This window comes from Ceratina calcarata, unplaced genomic scaffold, assembly GCF_001652005.2.
Source record: "Ceratina calcarata isolate Rehan_Ccalc_2016 unplaced genomic scaffold, ASM165200v1 scaffold368.2, whole genome shotgun sequence".
Classification (NCBI taxonomy): domain Eukaryota; kingdom Metazoa; phylum Arthropoda; class Insecta; order Hymenoptera; family Apidae; genus Ceratina; species Ceratina calcarata.
The window spans coordinates 1355804-1375647 of record NW_017159898.1 but is presented as its reverse complement, the minus strand read 5'-3'; the positions used below and the strand labels follow the sequence as shown (position 1 = coordinate 1375647).

General features: G+C 45.0%; 2 protein-coding genes across 12 annotated transcripts; one reads left to right on the top strand and one right to left on the bottom strand.

The window, feature by feature from the left end:
- The first annotated feature begins 476 nt into the window (after window positions 1-476).
- Window positions 477-13126, top strand: dsh (Segment polarity protein dishevelled). 4 transcript variants are annotated; one of them, XM_018025733.2, is made up of 10 exons: window positions 477-1051; window positions 1686-1755; window positions 2117-2369; window positions 2742-2924; window positions 3022-3232; window positions 3408-3536; window positions 3613-3827; window positions 3947-4438; window positions 4567-4836; window positions 11629-13126. In XM_018025733.2, exons 1-10 carry the CDS (start codon window positions 891-893, stop codon window positions 11667-11669), a joined length of 2025 nt encoding a protein of 674 aa, XP_017881222.1. In that variant the 5' UTR covers window positions 477-890; the 3' UTR covers window positions 11670-13126. The 4 variants fall into 4 exon arrangements, with proteins under 4 accessions (XP_017881222.1, XP_017881223.1, XP_026669882.1 ...); XM_018025734.2 differs by lacking the exon at window positions 11629-13126 and adding an exon at window positions 6054-7977; XM_026814081.1 differs by lacking the exon at window positions 11629-13126 and having other exon boundaries at window positions 2838-2924; window positions 4567-7977.
- LOC108625615 (neprilysin-4) lies at window positions 13121-19784 on the bottom strand. 8 transcript variants are annotated; one of them, XM_026814073.1, is made up of 16 exons: window positions 19578-19784; window positions 18372-18507; window positions 18101-18297; window positions 17707-17852; window positions 16960-17113; window positions 16520-16810; window positions 16179-16436; window positions 15896-16098; window positions 15588-15785; window positions 15277-15488; window positions 14957-15179; window positions 14685-14861; window positions 14421-14583; window positions 14106-14315; window positions 13906-14012; window positions 13121-13784 (listed from the first exon to the last, which is right to left on the bottom strand). In XM_026814073.1, exons 1-16 carry the CDS (start codon window positions 19681-19683, stop codon window positions 13509-13511), a joined length of 3057 nt encoding a protein of 1018 aa, XP_026669874.1. In that variant the 5' UTR covers window positions 19684-19784; the 3' UTR covers window positions 13121-13508. The 8 variants fall into 8 exon arrangements, with proteins under 8 accessions (XP_026669874.1, XP_026669876.1, XP_026669873.1 ...); XM_026814075.1 differs by having other exon boundaries at window positions 16520-16801; XM_026814072.1 differs by having other exon boundaries at window positions 16520-16815; window positions 16962-17113.
- Between the last annotated feature and the right edge of the window lie 60 nt (window positions 19785-19844).

Here is a 19844-nt window from a genome sequence, read left to right as displayed (position 1 = left end):
TGTTGTACGTTCACATTTTCATTCTGCATTTCTTTTGGAAACTGTTCAGTACATAATCCTTTCAAAGTAAGCCCTTTGGTAAGTAACCTAGCGATTATCTTTCGATTTCTTCTCTATGTGCTCTTCCATTTATATATATGTTCCTAAAAATATAATGTAACACGTCATGTTATGCATCTCACAATTATTGTTTTGAATACTCATTACTTTATTACGATTGTCTCATGAAATATCATGACGACACACATATTCAACATCCATGTTCCAGGCGAATCAGACGAATAAGCATGTTCAAAATCAGGCGGGACCGCACTGAGGGCACCACTTGTGGGCTCAAACAGAGCTGTTTTCCCCCTCATGCCTTTGGGAGCCCTCCCCTCGCCCATAATCCCACTTTAGGCACCGTCCTTTAAGTCCATGCTTTAGTCCATGCATCGGGCACAATTCCCAAGAGAGAGTGATCATACTGGTATTAGGTATACTGTGGTGGTATCGCTGTCGAACAAGTAACTACCGTCGAGCCGAGCCGCGACGACGACGACGGCTGCAAGTGTGTTATGTCGACAAGAATAAGAATGTTGACGTTTAATTCGAGCCGTCGGAAGCAGCGAGTACGCGTCGTGCGAACCTCGTGAATAATGTCGACAGTTTCCTCGTTGTACGCCGCACGTAATCGTGATAATGTTACGCGCCGCGGAATTCACGTCAAACCATAAGGCTTCATGAACGAGCGTTCATCGTACGCGCGAGGGCTTTGGCTCGAACTGTGACGCGCCATATTGGTTTTATTATAAGAGAATTGTTCATAGATAGTTAGCGGAGCTGTGGGTAGATCAGTTTTTTATCGTAAATGCACGCCGAGTAACCGAGTTAACAACGTCGAGCGAACAATGGAAGAGACTAAAATCATATATCACATCGACGACGAGGAGACCCCTTACCTGGTGAAGCTGACCATCTCGCCGGAAAGGGTCACTCTAGCCGACTTCAAAAATGTCTTGAATCGACCGAATTATAAATATTTCTTCAAATCAATGGATGATGATTTTGGGTAAGTGCCGCCTTCCTCGATTATCAACGTTTCCTCCTCCCTGCCATCCTAAAAATTAACGATTGTCACCGTCGGACATCGTTTATCGTCTTCGAATCGAGTCAATGCCCTACGACCTGGTGCGATTTGAACGTGTCAACTATGTACGATCCGCTCGGAAGGCACTCCAATTTCGAGTCGTTTCCAGTCACGTTTCGCGTTCGTTTCTCCCGTTCTTCCTGACAGATTGTTTCCGGCTCTATTTTCGAACACCTTTTTTCACTCGTCGTCCAGCGGCCGTCTGTTAAGTGTATTCTTTTTTTTCACCTGTTCTTTCTGACTGTCGGCCTTTTGCAAAAGTAATTGCTGCCTTTCGTGCATCCGTTACACTTTGCACACATTTCAAAGATCCAGTCAAGTTTCCTTTCCCATCCCATGAACATTGTTCCTACATTCGAATATGCATTTTACCGGTTGACACTTTATACGCACTATGTATCTCATACACGTGTGTAACAGATTGATGTGAAATGCGATTGCGATTTTCCCTCACCCATTTCTATGAGCGCATTAAACTCTGTCCACCTCCCAAGTAATCTGTGATTGTAACAGTATTTGAACGGTACTTAATTACAACAAACATTTTTGCTGTTAGAGTGGTGAAAGAAGAAATTGTAGATGACGATGCCCACCTCCCGTGTTTCAATGGACGAGTCGTTTCTTGGGTGAGATTAATAATCTTTCATTTACATATTACGAGCCTTCGACAAATTTTCAATGAGACGAGGCGGTGAAAGAAACCCGCATCACCTTTTGCATTACGCTTGGCGGGTCGTCGACGAGCATGTCTCTGTGTCTTTGATGCGTCCATCGTTAGATAACGCAGATTCTATGGTGTACCTACATGGTACATGAATATGTAGATGGTCGTAATAATGTACGTAAGTCTGAGAATGTCCCGATTCTTCGTTTGTTCATGGGACAAAGCGTAGGGATAATTCATTTGACCAGAGAAATAGTATGATAAGACAAGTTATTGACGAAATGAGCGACAGAGTTTTTAACGAAACGAATTTATTTACATAGCTGGTATCTGCTGAAGGCAGCAATGTGTCGGACGGCGCGTCGCAGTGCACAGATTCCGTGGCACATAGCGAGGCGAAGCACGATCGCATAGATCATGTGACACCAGGTCATACGACTCGTGGCCCACCCCCGTTGTCACACGACGACACCTTGACCGAAACAGAAAGTATCACGAGCAGCAGACAAGGGCATCACTTGCACAAGAGTTCGAGACATCATACGGATAAATATGAAAAATACAATAAATACAACGGTACGTCGTTGATACTGGTTGAAGCGAATCGATTCGTATTATTTCCAATGCTAAATGATTAGTTGCGTTCGAGGAGTGCACACAGTAGCATACGCTTTACCCCGTTTCATTCGTGCGGCGACGCTACGATCAAGCGTGAATCAGCGAGAGAGTATACCTGTACGCGACGACGACGATCTGTATTTTATAACGTCGAATTTGTCCAAAAGCTCGTCTCTCGGCAGACTAATCATTTACGACTTCTTGTGACGTGACTCGGAATGTTCCTCGATCGCACAGTCCGCGAGTCCCGCGGTTACGAACAGTAAAGATAGCAAGTAAGTCTGTTGTTGTTGTTCATCACCTATCGTTTTTATTTGTTTATTGACTCAGGACTTCGTATAAATGGTCATTCGAAGCACAGATCGGGCCATGGTTATGAGACTGCTTCTATTTTAAGTTCAGATTTAGAGACAACAACATTTTTAGAGTCGGATGATGATGCTAGTAGCCGCATAACGTCTACCACAGGCAGGCACACTAATATGAGTAGCACGGTCGACAGAGCAACTTTAGGTAACGAATGCTGGTTAATTAATTAATAGTGATAGAGAATGAACGTTCCCGCCGGAAGATCGACATCGAGTTTATACTGTGCTCAAACGCGATACAGATCGGCGTAGGCCACAGAGGAGAAGGCGTCACCGGTTACCACCGATGTCCAGGACATCGTCCTTTAGCAGTATCACCGACAGCACGATGTCCTTGAACATCATAACGGTTTCACTGAACATGGACACCGTTAATTTCCTTGGAATTAGTATTGTTGGTCAGAGTAATAAAGGCGGAGACGGTGGAATTTATGTCGGTTCAATAATGAAGGGGTACGTGTTGTTGGATCATAAAAAGTTTGCAATTATCTATCGTACGATCTTACCCTGTACAATGAATCATTGGAACAGAGATTGGAACGAAATAGCGTAGATCGCAACGTTTGCGCACATGTATACACACGGTATTGTTATTATTGTTGGTGATGTTGTTGTTGTTATGATTCAGAGGGGCGGTTGCTCTGGACGGACGAATAGAACCTGGCGACATGATTCTTCAAGTGAACGACATTAACTTTGAAAATATGTCCAATGACGAGGCAGTGAAGGTGCTCCGCGAAGTAGTTCAGAAACCAGGGTACGGTGAAAGTAGCAATAACGAGATGAGTTTAATGAAATGTCGTTTAACATCGATCGATCGTTCGTTTCCGTAGACCGATCAAACTGGTTGTAGCGAAATGCTGGGATCCTAATCCGAAAGGCTATTTCACGATACCGCGTACAGAACCCGTACGGCCTATAGATCCCGGTGCTTGGGTGGCGCATACGGCCGCTATAAGGGGCGAAGGTTTTCCACCGCGTCCGCCGAGCGCTACCACATTGACGTCGACGTCGAGCAGTCTAGCGAGCACGCTTCCGGACACGGAGAGTGAGTTTCCGCCTTTCTACCCGCCCACGCCCCCCCCCCCTCCCCGGCTCAGAAAGGTAGCCGCTGCCGATATGCGATACAAACTGAATGTGACGAGTAAAACTACACGTTCTAATTAGGACCATTAGAAGAGCTACACCTGACAGTGAACACGGACATGCCGACGATAGTGCGAGCGATGGCTCGGCCGGATTCAGGCTTGGAGATTCGCGATCGCATGTGGCTGAAAATAATAATACCGAACGCCTTCATCGGAGCGGACGTCGTCGATTGGCTGCATACTCACGTGGAAGGATTTATTGATCGACGTGATGCAAGGAAATACGCGTCTCTGATGCTGAAAGCTGGTTTTATCAGGCATACGGTGAACAAGATAACGTTCTCCGAACAATGTTATTACATATTCGGCGATTTGTGTTCGGCGATGAGTAGCATGAAATTGGAATGCGACACGGTCGGGCCACTACCTCCACCGAATGCTTGGGACATGCCTTATTCGGGAACGTATACACCCCATTCCGCGACTGGTTACAGTCCGATGCCATTTAACTTCACCAACGAACCAACCGTGTACGGATATCACCGGGAAGAAAGTGTTCATAGCGGTTCAGGTGAGAGTAGCAGCGGTGATAGAGATGATAGCGGTGGCGGCGGTGACAGTGACGGAACGTCTCGTCGGAACGCGTTCCAACTTCCAATAAGTCTGTTCTAATAATAATAATACGATACGTTTTATCAGGCGGCAGTAGCGCGGGTAGCGAGCACATTTGCAAAGAACCTATTCACGATTTGAAGTCTTGCTCGTCGGCGTCCGAGTCCGAGCTGCATATTCCGTCGGTCCCAACGATGCCGACTAAGAACTCTGGCAATGGAAACAGCTCGAACGGAAAGAGATCGAACGGCAGTCGTAGTCGTTCCAGTGGCTCTGAACAGTCCGTGCAGACGGGAACTGGCTCGGGAACTCAGCAGCAGCAGCAGCAAAACCAGCAGAACCAGCAAGACCTATCTGGTAGTAGACAGTCATTTCGCATTGCGATGGGAAATCCGTGTGAATTCTTTGTTGATGTTATGTAGATGCCGGTGTTGTAAATAGATCAGCAGCAGTCGTCGAGCTTCGAACGAATACTTTGAAAACGATTCCGATTCTTACCCAGCGAGACCGCGTACAGATTTTACTCCACCCGTTTGGCGAAGACGAGAGCCTTCACGAACGTGTGTTGGCAATCCCGCTTCATTTTCTTTTCTTTCGACGGTATTTCAAAGTATTTATTCGTTGCCCTGTTCACTGTTTACTTTTTCAGGTTTATATAATTCGCATTTGAAGTTTTACTGTATGTTATCTCCACTTTTGCATTCCACTTTGTACCATGTACTTGGCAGTAACAATTTATCCTTGAGAATTCGTCTCTGTTAAACGTACTTTGTATCGATTAAAATGTTTGCATGTAACGCGTAAATATACACACACGCGTGCACTAATCTGATCTAAGAAAAGGAAAAAGAAAGGGAAATTTGCACAATGACGCGTGAAAAGTGCGCGAATTGAGCAAAGGGCGAAACAGACATTCCTTCTTGCCCCGTGAATTTTGATCGGTTCTCGAGCGTCATCTTTTTTGAATCGGCAGTAGTCACCGACCGACCGACCGACCGACCGATCTAGCAAAGTAAATTCCTGGTTTTTTTCGTTTGGTCGACACAAAGTTGGAACTTGTACTACTCGACGGAATTCGACGGACATAATTACGGGGAGAGGGTACGAACGGTGAAATTGTCGCGATTAAATTTACCGTAGGAGACGAGAGGGATAATAATGTAAATTGTAAATTGATGCATGAGTTGCGCGCAACTGGTCTGTCGAGATTTAGCATAGACGCGTTGAAATGAGATCGCGATATCGACGAGACTGGTAGTACAACTGATATGTACGAGTACGAGACAGTATTCGATGTTGACGATCGATTACATATATTATACACTATACTGCACGCTTGATATTATAAATATGTTTTACGGTGTACTTGTTGAGATGTAAAGCACGATCGCACACGAGGTAGAGCACAAGCATGGTCATGTAAATAACACACGCGGTTCGCGTCTCGATGAATTGGCACAGTGAACGTTAAAATAATTCGCTACGTAATGCATGTACATTATACTTGATTTAATTAAATGAAAGGAGGAGGTACGTATTTATATATTAATGTTTTTCCATTGCTTGCGTTCTAGGATTGTCTACGACAATGGGGCAGCTATTTCTTTAAAATCGAGAGGATATTGTTTCGAAATGTTGAACGATTCACTAATTATTATTATTATTATTATTATTATTATTATTATTATTATTATTATTAATTGACGCGAATGGTTTTCTAAGAGTAATCTATCCTTTAAGAGTAACAAAGTATATATAAATGTATGTAGAAGACTATACGATACGAAAATGTTATTGTATATCGGACGAATTATTGGTGGATCATTTAAATGATATCGCGTATTGTCCGTGCGTGGAGGACAATTTTTTCATTGTATTCCTATCGATTCGAGCCATTATTTGCCGATGACCGAAGTTTGCAGTTACATTACGTGGTATCGCATCGCAAGTTCGACAATATGTAAATAGGACGTAATACACGCTCATATTAAATGTGCCATTTTATCAATGTTAGAAAGTACGTACTAAATGAGAAGAGATGACAACTACGACATATAATTTATATAGTACGCGTACACGTACACGTACGCTTATTATACGTATAAGCATACGCAAGCTTTCTGCAAGATGTACAACATTGAACACTTTCCATTTCTTTATCTCTGTCGATGCGTTTCACATTATCGATTTACGTTTCATTTCCGTTCCGCGTCTCTTACGTACATACACACGTTGTACAAGGCTTATTTAATTGCAACGTTCGTCGCGTACGATTACGATCTTGCCGTTACATTATTATTAATATTGCTATTATATTTACATTTTTACTTAGCGTGTCGCGTTCTATCTAGAGAACGTTCTTTTTATGTCTTATAAAATACTGCTAGAAAATATTTTGCGTATGATACGTATAAATGTGTCGGTCGGCGGCATCGCTAGAAGACTATGGCCGGTATTCAGAGTCGTTGCTTAGTCTTAAGATCGCCTTGAGCATCTGCTCAAGTCCCCGTCTCCTGTACAAGCCTGGGACTGGAAATACGGGATAGACAGGGATGGCAAATGCTTAAGACGATCTTAAGGATAAGTAACGACTCTGAATACTGGCCTATGTTCTAAGTCATAGAACACACGGTGTGGCGACCGTTCTTCGTTTATCTAAGATATCTCGTGTCGAAGAAAGTAATGTTCAGCTTCACTCGGTTCTTCTCTCTTTTCGTTATCGATTTCATTACTTTTTTTTACCTTTACGCGAATTATTCCAAGAGATAGCTTCCTTAATATTTGTAAAACATATATCATAGCCGATATTATCACCTGACAGTTTATAACATAACATACAGTCGTGGTTGAAAACTCCATGGTTATCCAGTTGTGTAATTTTTCAAAACCAACTACCGAAGCTTCTTCGTTCTATCTCTCTTTCTCTCACAACACCAGTATCGTTTAATTAAAGCAACTCGTAATTATTATCGATAAACAGATACTTTTCATATCGCAGAGATCGATCCCCGGTTTGATAGACTCGAGTAAGAGAGATTGCACGAGAAATGTTTCCGTTGGAAAATTAAGCATTTCGACTGGATGCAGACGAAAGAAGATAGTAGTAGGGCTGGGTCCATCCTAATAATTGAAACGTCGTGATAACGACAAGTCCGATGGATTGACCGATGCGAAATTAATGAACAAAACAACATTTTGTTTGTGTGTGTGTGTGTGTGTGTGAGAGAGAGAGAGAGAGAGAGAGAGAAAGAGAGAGCGCGAGCGCGCATCGATATAAATCATTTGATGCGGATTTGTCGTTGTACGATGTTCAAACTAGGACGTAGGATGAATCGTTGAACTATTGAACAAACATGTTTTTACTTCGCTTCAAACAAATCATGTAACTCGACGTTTGAGAAGGTATAAGTTTACGGAAACGTTCATCGACGTCGTTATGATACGCATCAATCATTATACATTATTCTGTACGATATAAAATATTTTATGTTGCAGACACAGGTTGTACAGTATGTTTGAGAAACGCAAAATTGGTGATTGGGACCATGGTGTAAAAACATAAGGTGTGTTCTTGCGCATCCATTTGAACATCCATCTGTACACGGACACTTCCACTCGTTGGCCATTTTGGATTTCTAACCAATCACGCTTCATATTAAAACAGAGCGAATTTAAAAATCGTAAACATGTCAAAAATTAGGTTCTCGGAGTGTAATATATATGCGTGTTTGAAATAAACAATAGGTCATCGTACTTCCAATATGGCCGATGAGTGGAAGGCGCAAACAGCGACACATTTGAACATGGCGGAAGAACACACCTTATGTTTTTACATCATGATTGGGACGTGACGAGAAATTTAAGCGTAGAGTTTAAATGTTGAAAAGACGCGCGCGAGAGAAACGGAAAGACGAGACGGAGATGCGTACTAATTTTGCGAGTCACAGGCATACTCGGAATTTGGTTTATTTCATNGTATACCAGATATACATTAATATACACATTTGTGATATACTGAAACTTTTATGCTCTCCCTAATGGAAGGAGGAAACGATTTTTCAGCGTGTTCCTCTAGACGCCTTATTTATTGGAATATTAACCGAGTACGTATTTGTTCAAAGAGCCGTTCCCCGGGGCGGAACAGATAGTTTTAAGTGCCGTTAAACGCGCTGAGATATGTAGAAAGAGAGTCGGAAACGACGGAAAAACGAAGGAGAAAATGGGCGTATAAATCTGAGGAGGCTGCCGCGGCGGCGGAACATCATCGTTGTCTGCCAGCTGGTTTCCGTCACTCAAGCCGTTCCTTTGATCCGCCGCGTGGCACTTAACCGCGTTTTCGAACTTAATTTCGACCCGCTGGATGCGCGCCTAACGTCGCCTCTCAGTCAGTTCCAGCTTGTTTTCGCCGCGGCGTGTAATGTCAGAGTCGAGAGGATTTCGGAACTCGTCCTAATCCTCTCCTCGTTCGCCCGTGACAAAGCAAAATCACTGGCGATTTTCGCTTCTAATCCTCCTTGGGATTTTCCAAACGAGGTTTATCGCCCAGATGCCTTTGGCACCGTGATAACTGAAAATAAAAGTAACACGCTGTGTTTATACATGGTCTGAGGAGGAAATCACCGAAGGTTTCCAAGGAACGTTAATACGTTTGCATAACGTACGAGCCGACGTTCTTTTGAGAATTTCCAAGCCCGTTTCCAAAGTCGTTAAAATTATGAATAGAAGTACTAAAATCGTTTTGAAGGATGAATAATAAGACAGGAGAACTTTAATTATGAGACACAATGTACAATAGGAAGCCAAGGTGCACGTAGCAAGAGAATTGATGTGAAATACGTGGACGATATTTCTGTCGTCTGCGGCGGAGTAATTGAAAAGAGTTCCGCGGGCGCAACAAGAGCGGGAAAGATAAATGGCAAACATCGGACAGGGCTAATGGACACGTTTAAAAATCAAAGGCATGTAACGCGCGCGGCAACTGTCTCTCCGAGTCCCTCTTAATTAAGTATCTCTCCTAGTCCGCGAATATACGTCGGTGCATGCACATAGTACGTATATACGTGGGCATATGTATAGTATACGTCAGTTGGCAGCGCCGCGGAACGCTTTGCGATGCCGTTGACGTCCGGGAAGACACAAAACACGCCGGACACAGGCGCGCCATTTGTCATCCCCACAATTAAGGTCGAATTTGTGACAACCACTTAACGGAATAATGCATCAGGATTCGAGGACTGGTTTTTGGCTCTCGGCTTAATAGTTCAAAGCCACTCCGCGGAATGATAGTGCGGCCGGAGACCCTCTTCCGACGTGCCTCAAACTAGTTTCAATTCTCACGAATATACATACATAATCGGCGGTTATTATGTGCACGCTGTGTCGTTGCTTTCTCAATTATGAACCACTAGTAAATCCTCTTGACGATATCCGTTGGTTACTTGTGTCACTTCAAATGGCTCCATGTACAATGAAAACTAGTTGTAATAAATTAAACGACTACCCTTTAGCTTAGAAAAAAACCAGTCTTAATATCTCCATATTCCGTTATTGAAATAATTACGTTTCAGTAACGGGTAACGAATTTTGAAAATATATTTCTACCCATGATGTAAAAACATAAGGTGTGTTCTTGCGCATCCATTTGAACATCCATCTGTACACGGACACTTCCACTCGTTGGCCATTTTGGATTTCTACCCAATCACACTTCATATTAAAACAGAGCGAATTTAAAAATCGTAAACATGTCAAAAATTAGGTTCTCGGAGTGTAATATATATGCGTGTTTGAAATAAACAATAGGTCATCGTACTTCCAATATGGCCGATGAGTGGAAGGCGCAAACAGCGACACATTTGAACATGGCGGAAGAACACACCTTATGTTTTTACATCATGATTGGGACGTGACGAGAAATTTAAGCGTAGAGTTTAAATGTTGAAAAGACGCGCGCGAGAGAAACGGAAAGACGAGACGGAGATGCGTACTAATTTTGCGAGTCACAGGCATACTCGGAATTTGGTTTATTTCATTTTTTATTTGTTGCGCCGCTCTAAATGGACCTGCCGCTGCCGCTGCTGCTGCTGCTTTCTGTCTAATAACGAAAAAAAGAAACTAAACGTAGAAACGAGTTTTCTCCTTGCAACTTATACATACGTGTTGCGTTGTTACGTGCACTGGATTAGAGACGGCTTGCCGCGCGCCGCCGTGTCAAAGACACAATGATCGAGTCGTTTTTGTGCCTTGTGCCGCGATGACGGTCGACGCAGAACAACGGCGTGTGCACGAGGAAACTCGTACACAGACTAGCGATTTGGACAACAATAGCAGAGACAATAACTGTGAGTGTATTTTATTTTGTCACACATCGCGTGACTCACCACCGCCGATACCTTATTTTCGTGCTCCGTCGTTCCGACGTATTTAGAGTAATAATTGATGATACGTTCCTTACTCGCATTTAGATCGACTACCACGTCCACGGTTCCGCTATACTATACCTTTTATCGTTGACCATACGTTTTCTGTTAATTAGCTCGTACATTTGATAACACAGTATGTTTTTTTATCTTAGGCTCCATCGAACAAACCGTTTCTCTGTCGTAATTATTGTATTACATCTACTTAAATAGATACACAGCAACGTGCATTTTTGAACCTGCCTTGAGGTAATCACACCGATCGTATGTGCTTGTTTCAAGTTTCAAGTACTGGATTGTGTATGATTTGTGAAAACGAATGAATTCTCTATACATACGTAGTTTTATACATAGTTGAACACTTGCCCAGGCCTAATGCCCTCTCTGTCTGTACATTGTCGACGAGTAGTTTACGATGTCACTATCTCGCATAGATCCGACAGATCCGCGGACGTATGCACTCTACGAGCTACGACGAGGCAAACACTGTACGTAGTAACTTGTTAATTCTCTTGTCGTACTTACCCGTAAACGTATACTTATAACGTAAACTTTACCGATCGTTTTCTTTATTTTCTTTTTATTACTTATTGTTCGTCGAAATGATGAGTATATTCCCATGTCGCCGCGTCATAGTGTGTATGTCCTTTTAGTGCAGCCGAAAGCAGCCGCGAACGACACCCTTCCACGGGGCTCGGACGAGACTAAAACGCACGTTTCTTTTTTGCAGACGAAGAAGACATTTTGGAGTACCAGTTTCTGCACAAGTGAAGAACATCGGTCGTTAACGCAATACGTATACGTGACGATGGTAATAGGAGAGTCGGAAGAATGGAAGTCGACAAGGTACATTTCCATTCGATTCAATTTCAATCGAAGACGGACAGACGTATAGCAAACGCGCGAGACGTATAATTTAAATAGACGAATTTTTATAAAAACGTCATAGAAGCGTAAAGAATTTAAACTACCGTATAATTTGTAATGGCTATACATTAAACGAGAATGAAGATAGGTTTAAGGCCAAATCGAATTTTTACGTGGTATTTGATATCACTCGAGAACGTGTATAACGCGACGTATTTACACGACGAGTCTTCGACGAAAATATGGCGAGGAACGATGGCGAAGAAAAGCGTGTTTTTTAACGCAGGGTGCATGTAGATCGAGATACGAATCCTCGTTAATTCGACGAATAGGTGTTGTTTATGAACGATATATTCCCGCCGTTCCGTTTCTTTCGATTGCCCCGACGAGGACGATCACTTTTAAATATTTCCTTGCTGCATTCTTTATATCGTTCATCGCCGTAGTCTCACCGTAGGAACGAACTTTCTGAGTTGGTTGTGAACTATACAGCAGGTATATTGCCCTTAGAAAGCTAAAATTCTGTTTGAATTCCGTTGTCATTCTCTTTACGTCGACGACGACGTCGTGAGTCGCGAAATTCGACTATAGCGAATTGCCGTGTACATCGCGACGATTGACAAAGGATGCAGCGTATCGAATAATGAACAGAAAATGACGGCAGTGCAAGATGGTATTCGCAAAATTCCTGATTTGTTAGTACAATTTGTAACTATACAAACACCTACATTTCTAATCGAGTATTGACTCACGCTCTGAAAATTAATTAGCATCAAGCACACATTGTACTATTGTCGAGGCGATTATGGTTTCACAAGGAGAGCGAGAGAGAGAGAGAGAATATTATGCTTAAAGAAAAAGGATTATTTTAAATCATAAGTAACACGAAACATTTTATCGATCTCTTTGTATAAAATTATCGTCCCAGTTTTGTCAATTTAAAGCAGTACCATAGTACAAGATGACGAGATCGTCGGTCGATCGCCCGTCGAATGGTTCGTCGTAAGCGAACGGCGGACTACGGAAGAGCAGCTGTGGATGTTGGTTTTTGCGGGTTCGATCGGCACGTGTATTTTTGCCACGTACGGAACGAGTGACCCTGTTTTTGTGTCTATACGAACGCGGTGTCGACAGGACGATCTCTCGTCTGTCGTCTACCCCTTCTTTCCTTTCGCGAAACTCCAAAGAAAAATTGTAACGTGAACGAGTTTATATCCATAGTGTGTACGCGATTACGTGGATGTGAGACGAGATCGAGTAAAGATCTGCAGGAAACGTAAATTAAAATAGAGAACGACGAAAGAATTCTATACATGTAGTAGTGTGTGGATATACAGGGAAATAGATTGTAAAGATTTTTATGACTGTCTGAAATTATTATTATTCTCTTCAGTAGGTATTTCTGTTATAATTGGACTTTAAACAGCGCAGCTGTTTCGACGTAAAGTTCGGTACAAGTTGTACGCTCTACAGCAACTAACGTTAAAAGCACTACAGTACTAAAATATGTTCCCGTTCCGGTTAACGAAATATCTTCGACGGAACGACGAAAGGATCGGCCGACCGAAGGTTTTCACCTTGCCTGTCGTTCGCTGCTTCGTTTTCTCGCCAAAAAATTGATCCCACGTTCATCGTTTTCGAATCGCATCGTCGTCGTCGTCCTCTCCTCAATTTTTAGGACGATGGACGAGGAACGACTACGAAACTTATATGGAAAAGGAAGAAAGAGACGACGTTCCGTGGTCACCACACGGAACATTTGTCGACTGGGTTCATGGGCGCGCCCAACGGGCAATGAAACACTTCGGCAAAGTCCTCCGAATTCGACAAGGTGCCAATCACGCGAAACTTGCCGGGCGAATGAACGGCTGTCTTCAATTTGTTTCTGGTAGCTTCTGGTCGCATCGAGCCGCACCAAACCTGGGCAAAGTTCAAAAAGAACAGTTGCTTGCCAGTCGCGTTCAAACCGGGCAGAGCTTCGTCGACATCTCCGTTAGCGCGTAACCATCTTTGATAAGCCTAACGACAGATGGATTTTGATCGTGATTAATTAATCGTACGTCGCGTTGCCGATTGTCGATAAACGACGGGCAGAGATTTAAAAGCAGACAAAGCTGCACTGTCTTCGAGAATCGCTTACTCGAAAAGCTTGTTTAATGCCGCCGTTGTCCGCGATATTTTCACCCTGCGTGTTGATCCCGTCGATCTGCATTCCAACTTCGCTGACGGTGTAGCGACTGTACTGGTCTGAAAGATGAAATCGCATCGTCATTTGGACGATAGGTCGAACGGTTCGTCGACGGGAGGTGAAATCCGACCAGAGGCCGCCGCGACGATTACCGATAAGGCATTGGGCTCGTTCGTGAAAGCCATAAATAGCCCCGTCTTTCCACCATCTATGGAGATTACCATCCTTGTCGAACAGTCGGCCCTTGTCGTCGAATCCGTGCGTAATTTCGTGACCGATCACGACTCCGATCCCGCCGAAATTCAGACTCCGTGGAAAGTATCTGTGATAAAAGGGCGGCTGTAGTATGCCAGCTGGAAACACTGAGGAGCGGAAGGTCGAGATTCGACGATTAGTTTTAGAACTTTTCTTCGTTCGTTCGCGGAAACGATTCGCTCGTCCATGAAATTACTACCACCACTACTGACTTATCCTGTTTTTGCTGCGACTGTAATAAGCATTGACCACCGCCGGTGCGGTGTTCCACAGGGTTTTGTTCACGGGACTGCCGAGCCGGTCTTGCTCCACTCTGGTCAAATGTTGCAAAATGTTCAATGTGTTCTCGAAATATTTGTCCGGGCGGATCACCACCTACAAACAAATTCAACCTCAGACTGGATGCTCGACGGGCGCGTCAAGAGCGCGAGCATCGCCGCCGCGCCGTTGTCTGCGCGATTCGCCTTGATTCTCACATCCTTGTAACGCTCGTTCAACAGTTCGGGTTGTAGTATGAAGTCGGGATAACCGATTCTCAATAGCATCGCGTTCACTTTCTCCGTAGCCAGTTCTTTCGTCTCGTCGTCGATCCACGTAGTCTGATTCAGTAGTTCTCTGAACGATTTTTGTATCTCTCGGGTCATGGACAGCGTCTACAAACATAAAAAATGAAATTGTTGTGAGATCGGGACAGGGCGGACGACCCATGCGAGGAGCGATCGAGAATCTGAGGTTTCTTTCGTTTTACATCGTTTTTGCTTTTCTCGTCGAAATATTTCTTTACGAACATCGAGCCCACGGCCATGCCCATGTTAGAGTTCACTTGCGCCACGCAATTCTTCCACCTCGACGGCGCCTGTTCTCTTCCGAAAAGAATGTAATAAAACTTCTGTTTAGCTTCTTGAAACCGATCGTCCAAATTGTTGACTCTGTGCCTGACGAACCGCCACAGGAGATAATTGGCAATCGTTCTGCAAATGTAAAAACAACAAAAACAACAACGGTGACAGACAGTCGGAGAGTTAGCCGCCCGGTTCGTTTCCGCTGCCGGCATGGATCGTCGCGTACCGCGGCCTGGTCTTCGAGAGTAGGTTCACCAGATCCTGGACGTATTGCAAGGCGTAGACGACGACGGGCTCGGAAAGGTTCGTCGGTCGCGCCAAAACAATGGTCAAATATCGATGCCAATTAATTTGAGGCACCAGAGTTCTCAATTCACCGATGCTCATCCTTTGATACAGTTCCGAGACGTTTCTCCTCTCGTCGGGAGAGGATGTTATCTGTGAATGCATACAGAGAACGGAAGGACGCACAGAGAATAGGAAAAATAAAAGGTGGCGAACGGTACAAATCCGCGAGTAGTAGGTAGATCTAAGTACCTTGGCAAGTTTCGTTTCGAACTCTATCAGTTCGTCAGCGTCCAGGGTGGCATTCTGCAAGGACGCGCCCAGCAGAGTGGCGATTTTTATCAAATAATTCTTATACGCTTTCAGATAGATCGTGTTCGATGGTTGGAGAAAGTAATCTCTCGTAGGTAGACCTAACGACGTCTGATCGAACTGTAATTGAATTCTCTCCTGGAATCGAGCTTATTCATCGAGCGATCCAACAGTCGTGCGTTGCGCGGAGATAGGAATGTTTCGCGCGGGCGCATCGAACGAATCGGTTTACCCATTACCACTCTCACCTGAATCACGTACTGATCACTGTTTTTGATGTCCGGCGCGACCCACTCGGAAATGAGAATGTCATTATTGTAAAGCCTCAGTTGTGCCACGAGGAGTAGCCAGTCGAATTTCTCTGGATCCCAGTCGGGTCTTAGTACCGGCCAACCGCCGAGTTCGTCCAGAAGCTGTATGAGCGGCCGTTCCATGCGTTGCTCCAAGATCTCTAGCCCCACACGTCTCGCGGTAAAACTCGTTGAGAGCGCGTCGATGTGCGAAAAGTCGGTACGAAACAAAAAGTCATACCGTAATTCATACAACTGCGAAACAAATATTTGGCTTTCACCGTCGCGTCGTTCGTGTTCGGTCCAGAGTCTCTCGGTATGGGATCCTCCAGCAGCTCCTTCAACACGGAGTCCAACGATTCTCTAATCATTTCGAAAGTGTCGTAGGCAGCCTTGTCTTTGGGAATAGGATTGTGCTTCGCCCAGTTACCACAGGCGAACTGATAGAAATCCTCGCAAGGATCGGCGCTTCTGTCCATGTACTCGGTCATAATTTTTGCTGCGGCGAACATCTGTTTCTTAAAAAGCGCATGAGCACAGCAATTGGGATAAATGAAAAGCCCGGCAGCATCGCGAGTGTACCTTGAGCCTCCCTGATGGCACGCGCGTTCCCTTCGCCTTTCCAAAACGTGTGGAAATCCGTATCCGCTTCGTTCTCGAGTCGCTGCTGCTGCTCATCATCATCATCATCATCGGATATGGGCAGACTGGTGTCCGAGATCAACCGCCTGCCACCTAGCTCGCCCTCGTCCGACTCGTCCTGCGAACGTTCCTCGATATCGTCGTACTTCCCGTTGAACAATTTCGAGTGTACCTCCTCGTTCTTACGAGCGCATTCGTCGTCGTCGTCGTCGTCGTCGTCGTCGTCGTCGTCGTACCTGAACAGAGCAATTCTCATTGGACCAACCGTTTTACAGTCGCGTGGCCGCCCGTACGATCTATCGTGCTATCGCTGTCGTTCCGAATCGATTCAGCGTACTTAACGAGAGGCAGCGTTTCTACGTGAAATGAATAATCTTATTACTCTCGGTAGTCGTTGCTGTGTATTTCGAGATTTTCTTTGACCTGGTCTTCGGCGCCTGTCTCGGAGTAATAATAATCGTCCAGGAAGTTATCTAAATTTTTGTCAGAACTTGGATCGTCTACTTCTTCGACCTGACCATCTACCGATTCTCCCTGCATCACACGAACAATGCAACGAATATTAATGATATACACGTGTAGGTGGTAGGCGGCGGCGTCTTATCGTCGGCAATCGGGATTATAATAGGACAAAAATATGTACGCGTTCTAACGGGGGGGATGTGGTTTTTGTGGTTTCTATTCGATGCCTGCTTAGATCGTGTATAGATAGGTATATGTATGTAGGGTACCGTGTATAGGTGTGTCCGATTTAATTGACCTTGCACGAAATAAGACGATTGGCAATGACACGATCGATATTTATACAACGTGCATCAACGACACTAACTGAATGTTGATTGACTTTAATTAGCGTCGTTGAGGATGACACTCGTTATCTGTGTACGTGACAATGCCTCCTCCCTTTCTTCCGATCCGTTCTTGTTCGGTAATCGGATGGAAAGGTTTCAATAATGCGTACGTACGTACATACATACATATACCTACGCGCATAGTAGTCACCGAAACTCGAGGAGACGAACGGATGGACGGAAGTTTTTCGAATAAATTTGGACGATCGTGACAGAGGTAATTTGCAGATCGAGTATCGGTTAACTGGAACCTGCGCCGCTTTGTGAATAAAGTACCCCGTCCAGATCTCTCTTGCGACGATACAGCCGTCTCGAGGGAAGCAACGTTTCCGCCGGCACGTAGCTGGTTTTCATCCCAGGTATCAGGCTTCTGTCTTCTTCCTCTTCTTCACCGGCCCGCTCCGTCTCGCCGCGGCTGGTCGCTATCAATACAGTTGTTCGCTATCAACACCTTCTGCCTCGAACAGGAAAAAGAGTAGCGCTTCCTCCGACCACGATAACGACAGATTAAGCCACGCGACTCGCGTCACTTGGTTCGGACGACCGACACATTCGAATCTGAATGGACAGCCAACGAACCGGACGTCGTCGTTAATACCTGATAAAGCGTCGCTTTACGAGCTCGTCGTCATCATCGTCGTATCACGTGTACACGCGGCAACAGACTTACGCGGGAGGATCTCCTCGATCTTCTCGTCCTGTCTTCTCGTCGTGTGTACCAAGTACGTACGGTGATGGGGAGCCTTGCCGATCACCTGGGACCGCGACAGAGCGATGAAGATTATCGTGATCGGCAGTAAAACGGCAGGAATCAACAGCATCAATTTCACGCGAAACCGCCAAGTATCGTTTCCGCCCATGCACCACCTGCGACATCGAAACTGTTGTACACCGTGATTCGAACGTGGCGGCGGATCTTATTCTGCGCGTGTGTCACGAACTTGAGTCGACCGGTCTCCTTGTTGACAGCCAATCGACACGAGGGACACGGGCCACCGCTGAAAAAGTCGTCGTCGTCGTCGTCGTCGTCGTCATCGTCGTTGTTGTACCGATCCAAACCCGCGCTTCTCATTTTGTCTGAAATTAATTCGACTCCTTCCGTTTCTTTCTATCTCATAGTAACGCGCTCTACGCGATCGACACCGAGTTTATACTGACGATTACTGACACTGATTTCGATACGCAGTTCGCGCTTGCACTGACCACGCGACGATTACGACGTCGCGGTCGACGACAACGGTTCAGCGACGGTCGTACGAATTTACCGATCTTTTGCTTCGTTAAACGATGATAATGAACGAGCAGTCGAATCGAGATCGGATAAGAACATGCTCGCGCACCGGGTGAATCGGAAGATTGTACAAGTTCAGGCGGGAGTACTTTCGGAGAATCGCGCCCGTCAAGAGCCCGTCGAGGACCGTCGACATCGACTGGAAGCCGCGATCTATCCCGATTCCCCAACTACGATCTCGCCACGAATGTTAATGTAACATTGCGCGCATGGTCGAATTAGACCCGAGACGACATTTATACGGGAGCAATTTCCATATGTAACGTCGACGGTCAACGCCAATGGCGATGCGAAGTAACAATAATCAAGGTGGAGTCTCTCTACGTGCACGCACACCGCGAGACCCATTCTACGTGCTCCTTACGTCCAGTTATTCGTCAATCGACCCTAATAACTTCCAGTTATCGTTCAATAACGCGTCGTCGTGCTGTTTTACATTCTGCGCGTGATGTGCTCGTTGTCAAGTCTTCTTCTCTTGTCCCCCAGCACCGATTGCAAGGGTTTCAAGACGAACTTAGTAGGAACTTGAAAAGGTGAACAGAGAAGCAATCGGTGCTGTTTCTTCTCCTCGTACATCCGTTCCACCCGATTACCTCTGGACAGTTCTGTCTGTCGGCCTAGTTGCCGTCAGGTAGCCGCGTAAAAAGCGTCTCATCCAACAGGACACGTCACCGCTTTTGACGGAAGATCGTCTCGTATCGATGATGCGATGCCTTGTGCGGATCGTGTTCCGTTAACGATTGATGCTTACACAGCTTTGTTCACGCGTCGAACGATCGTACAAGTACAGATAATTTTCTACCATACAAATAATTGCGAATATAACGTGTTACGCTCGTATCGTGAATCGACTCACTAGAAATTTGCGGTTTCCTTCTGTTGATACAGTCATTGCGGTTCGATAAGAAATCCCAGTGTACTACGCTGCAACCGTAAATTTTGTCTTCCTCGGGAGTCATCATGGTCGTTGCGTGCACGCGAAGACGAGCGTACGAGCGGATCTTCCAACGAAAGCAACGAGCGTGACGGTCCGTGGTCGAATTGATTTTGAATCGATTATCATTTGATCATTTTTCTTCTTAACAACGAGCCGACTAACCAAACGTCCGATGCAAACGAATCA

What these genes read in the sequence shown, in the direction of transcription:
- dsh (XM_018025732.2), top strand. Translation starts at nt 891, where the DNA reads ATGGAAGAGACTAAAATCATATATCACATCGACGACGAGGAGACCCCT. An exon ending in AAAATACAATAAATACAACG is followed by an intron (nt 2,370 to 2,741) that starts GTACGTCGTTGA and finishes TTATTGACTCAG; the next exon opens with GACTTCGTATAAATGGTCAT. An exon ending in GGTCGACAGAGCAACTTTAG is followed by an intron (nt 2,925 to 3,021) that starts GTAACGAATGCT and finishes AACGCGATACAG; the next exon opens with ATCGGCGTAGGCCACAGAGG.
- LOC108625615 (XM_026814072.1), bottom strand. Translation starts at nt 19,683, where the DNA reads ATGATGACTCCCGAGGAAGACAAAATTTACGGTTGCAGCGTAGTACAC. An exon ending in GCAAGAGAGATCTGGACGGG is followed by an intron (nt 17,114 to 17,706) that starts GTACTTTATTCA and finishes CGTGTGATGCAG; the next exon opens with GGAGAATCGGTAGATGGTCA. An exon ending in GCATTAAACAAGCTTTTCGA is followed by an intron (nt 13,785 to 13,905) that starts GTAAGCGATTCT and finishes ATCTGTCGTTAG; the next exon opens with GCTTATCAAAGATGGTTACG.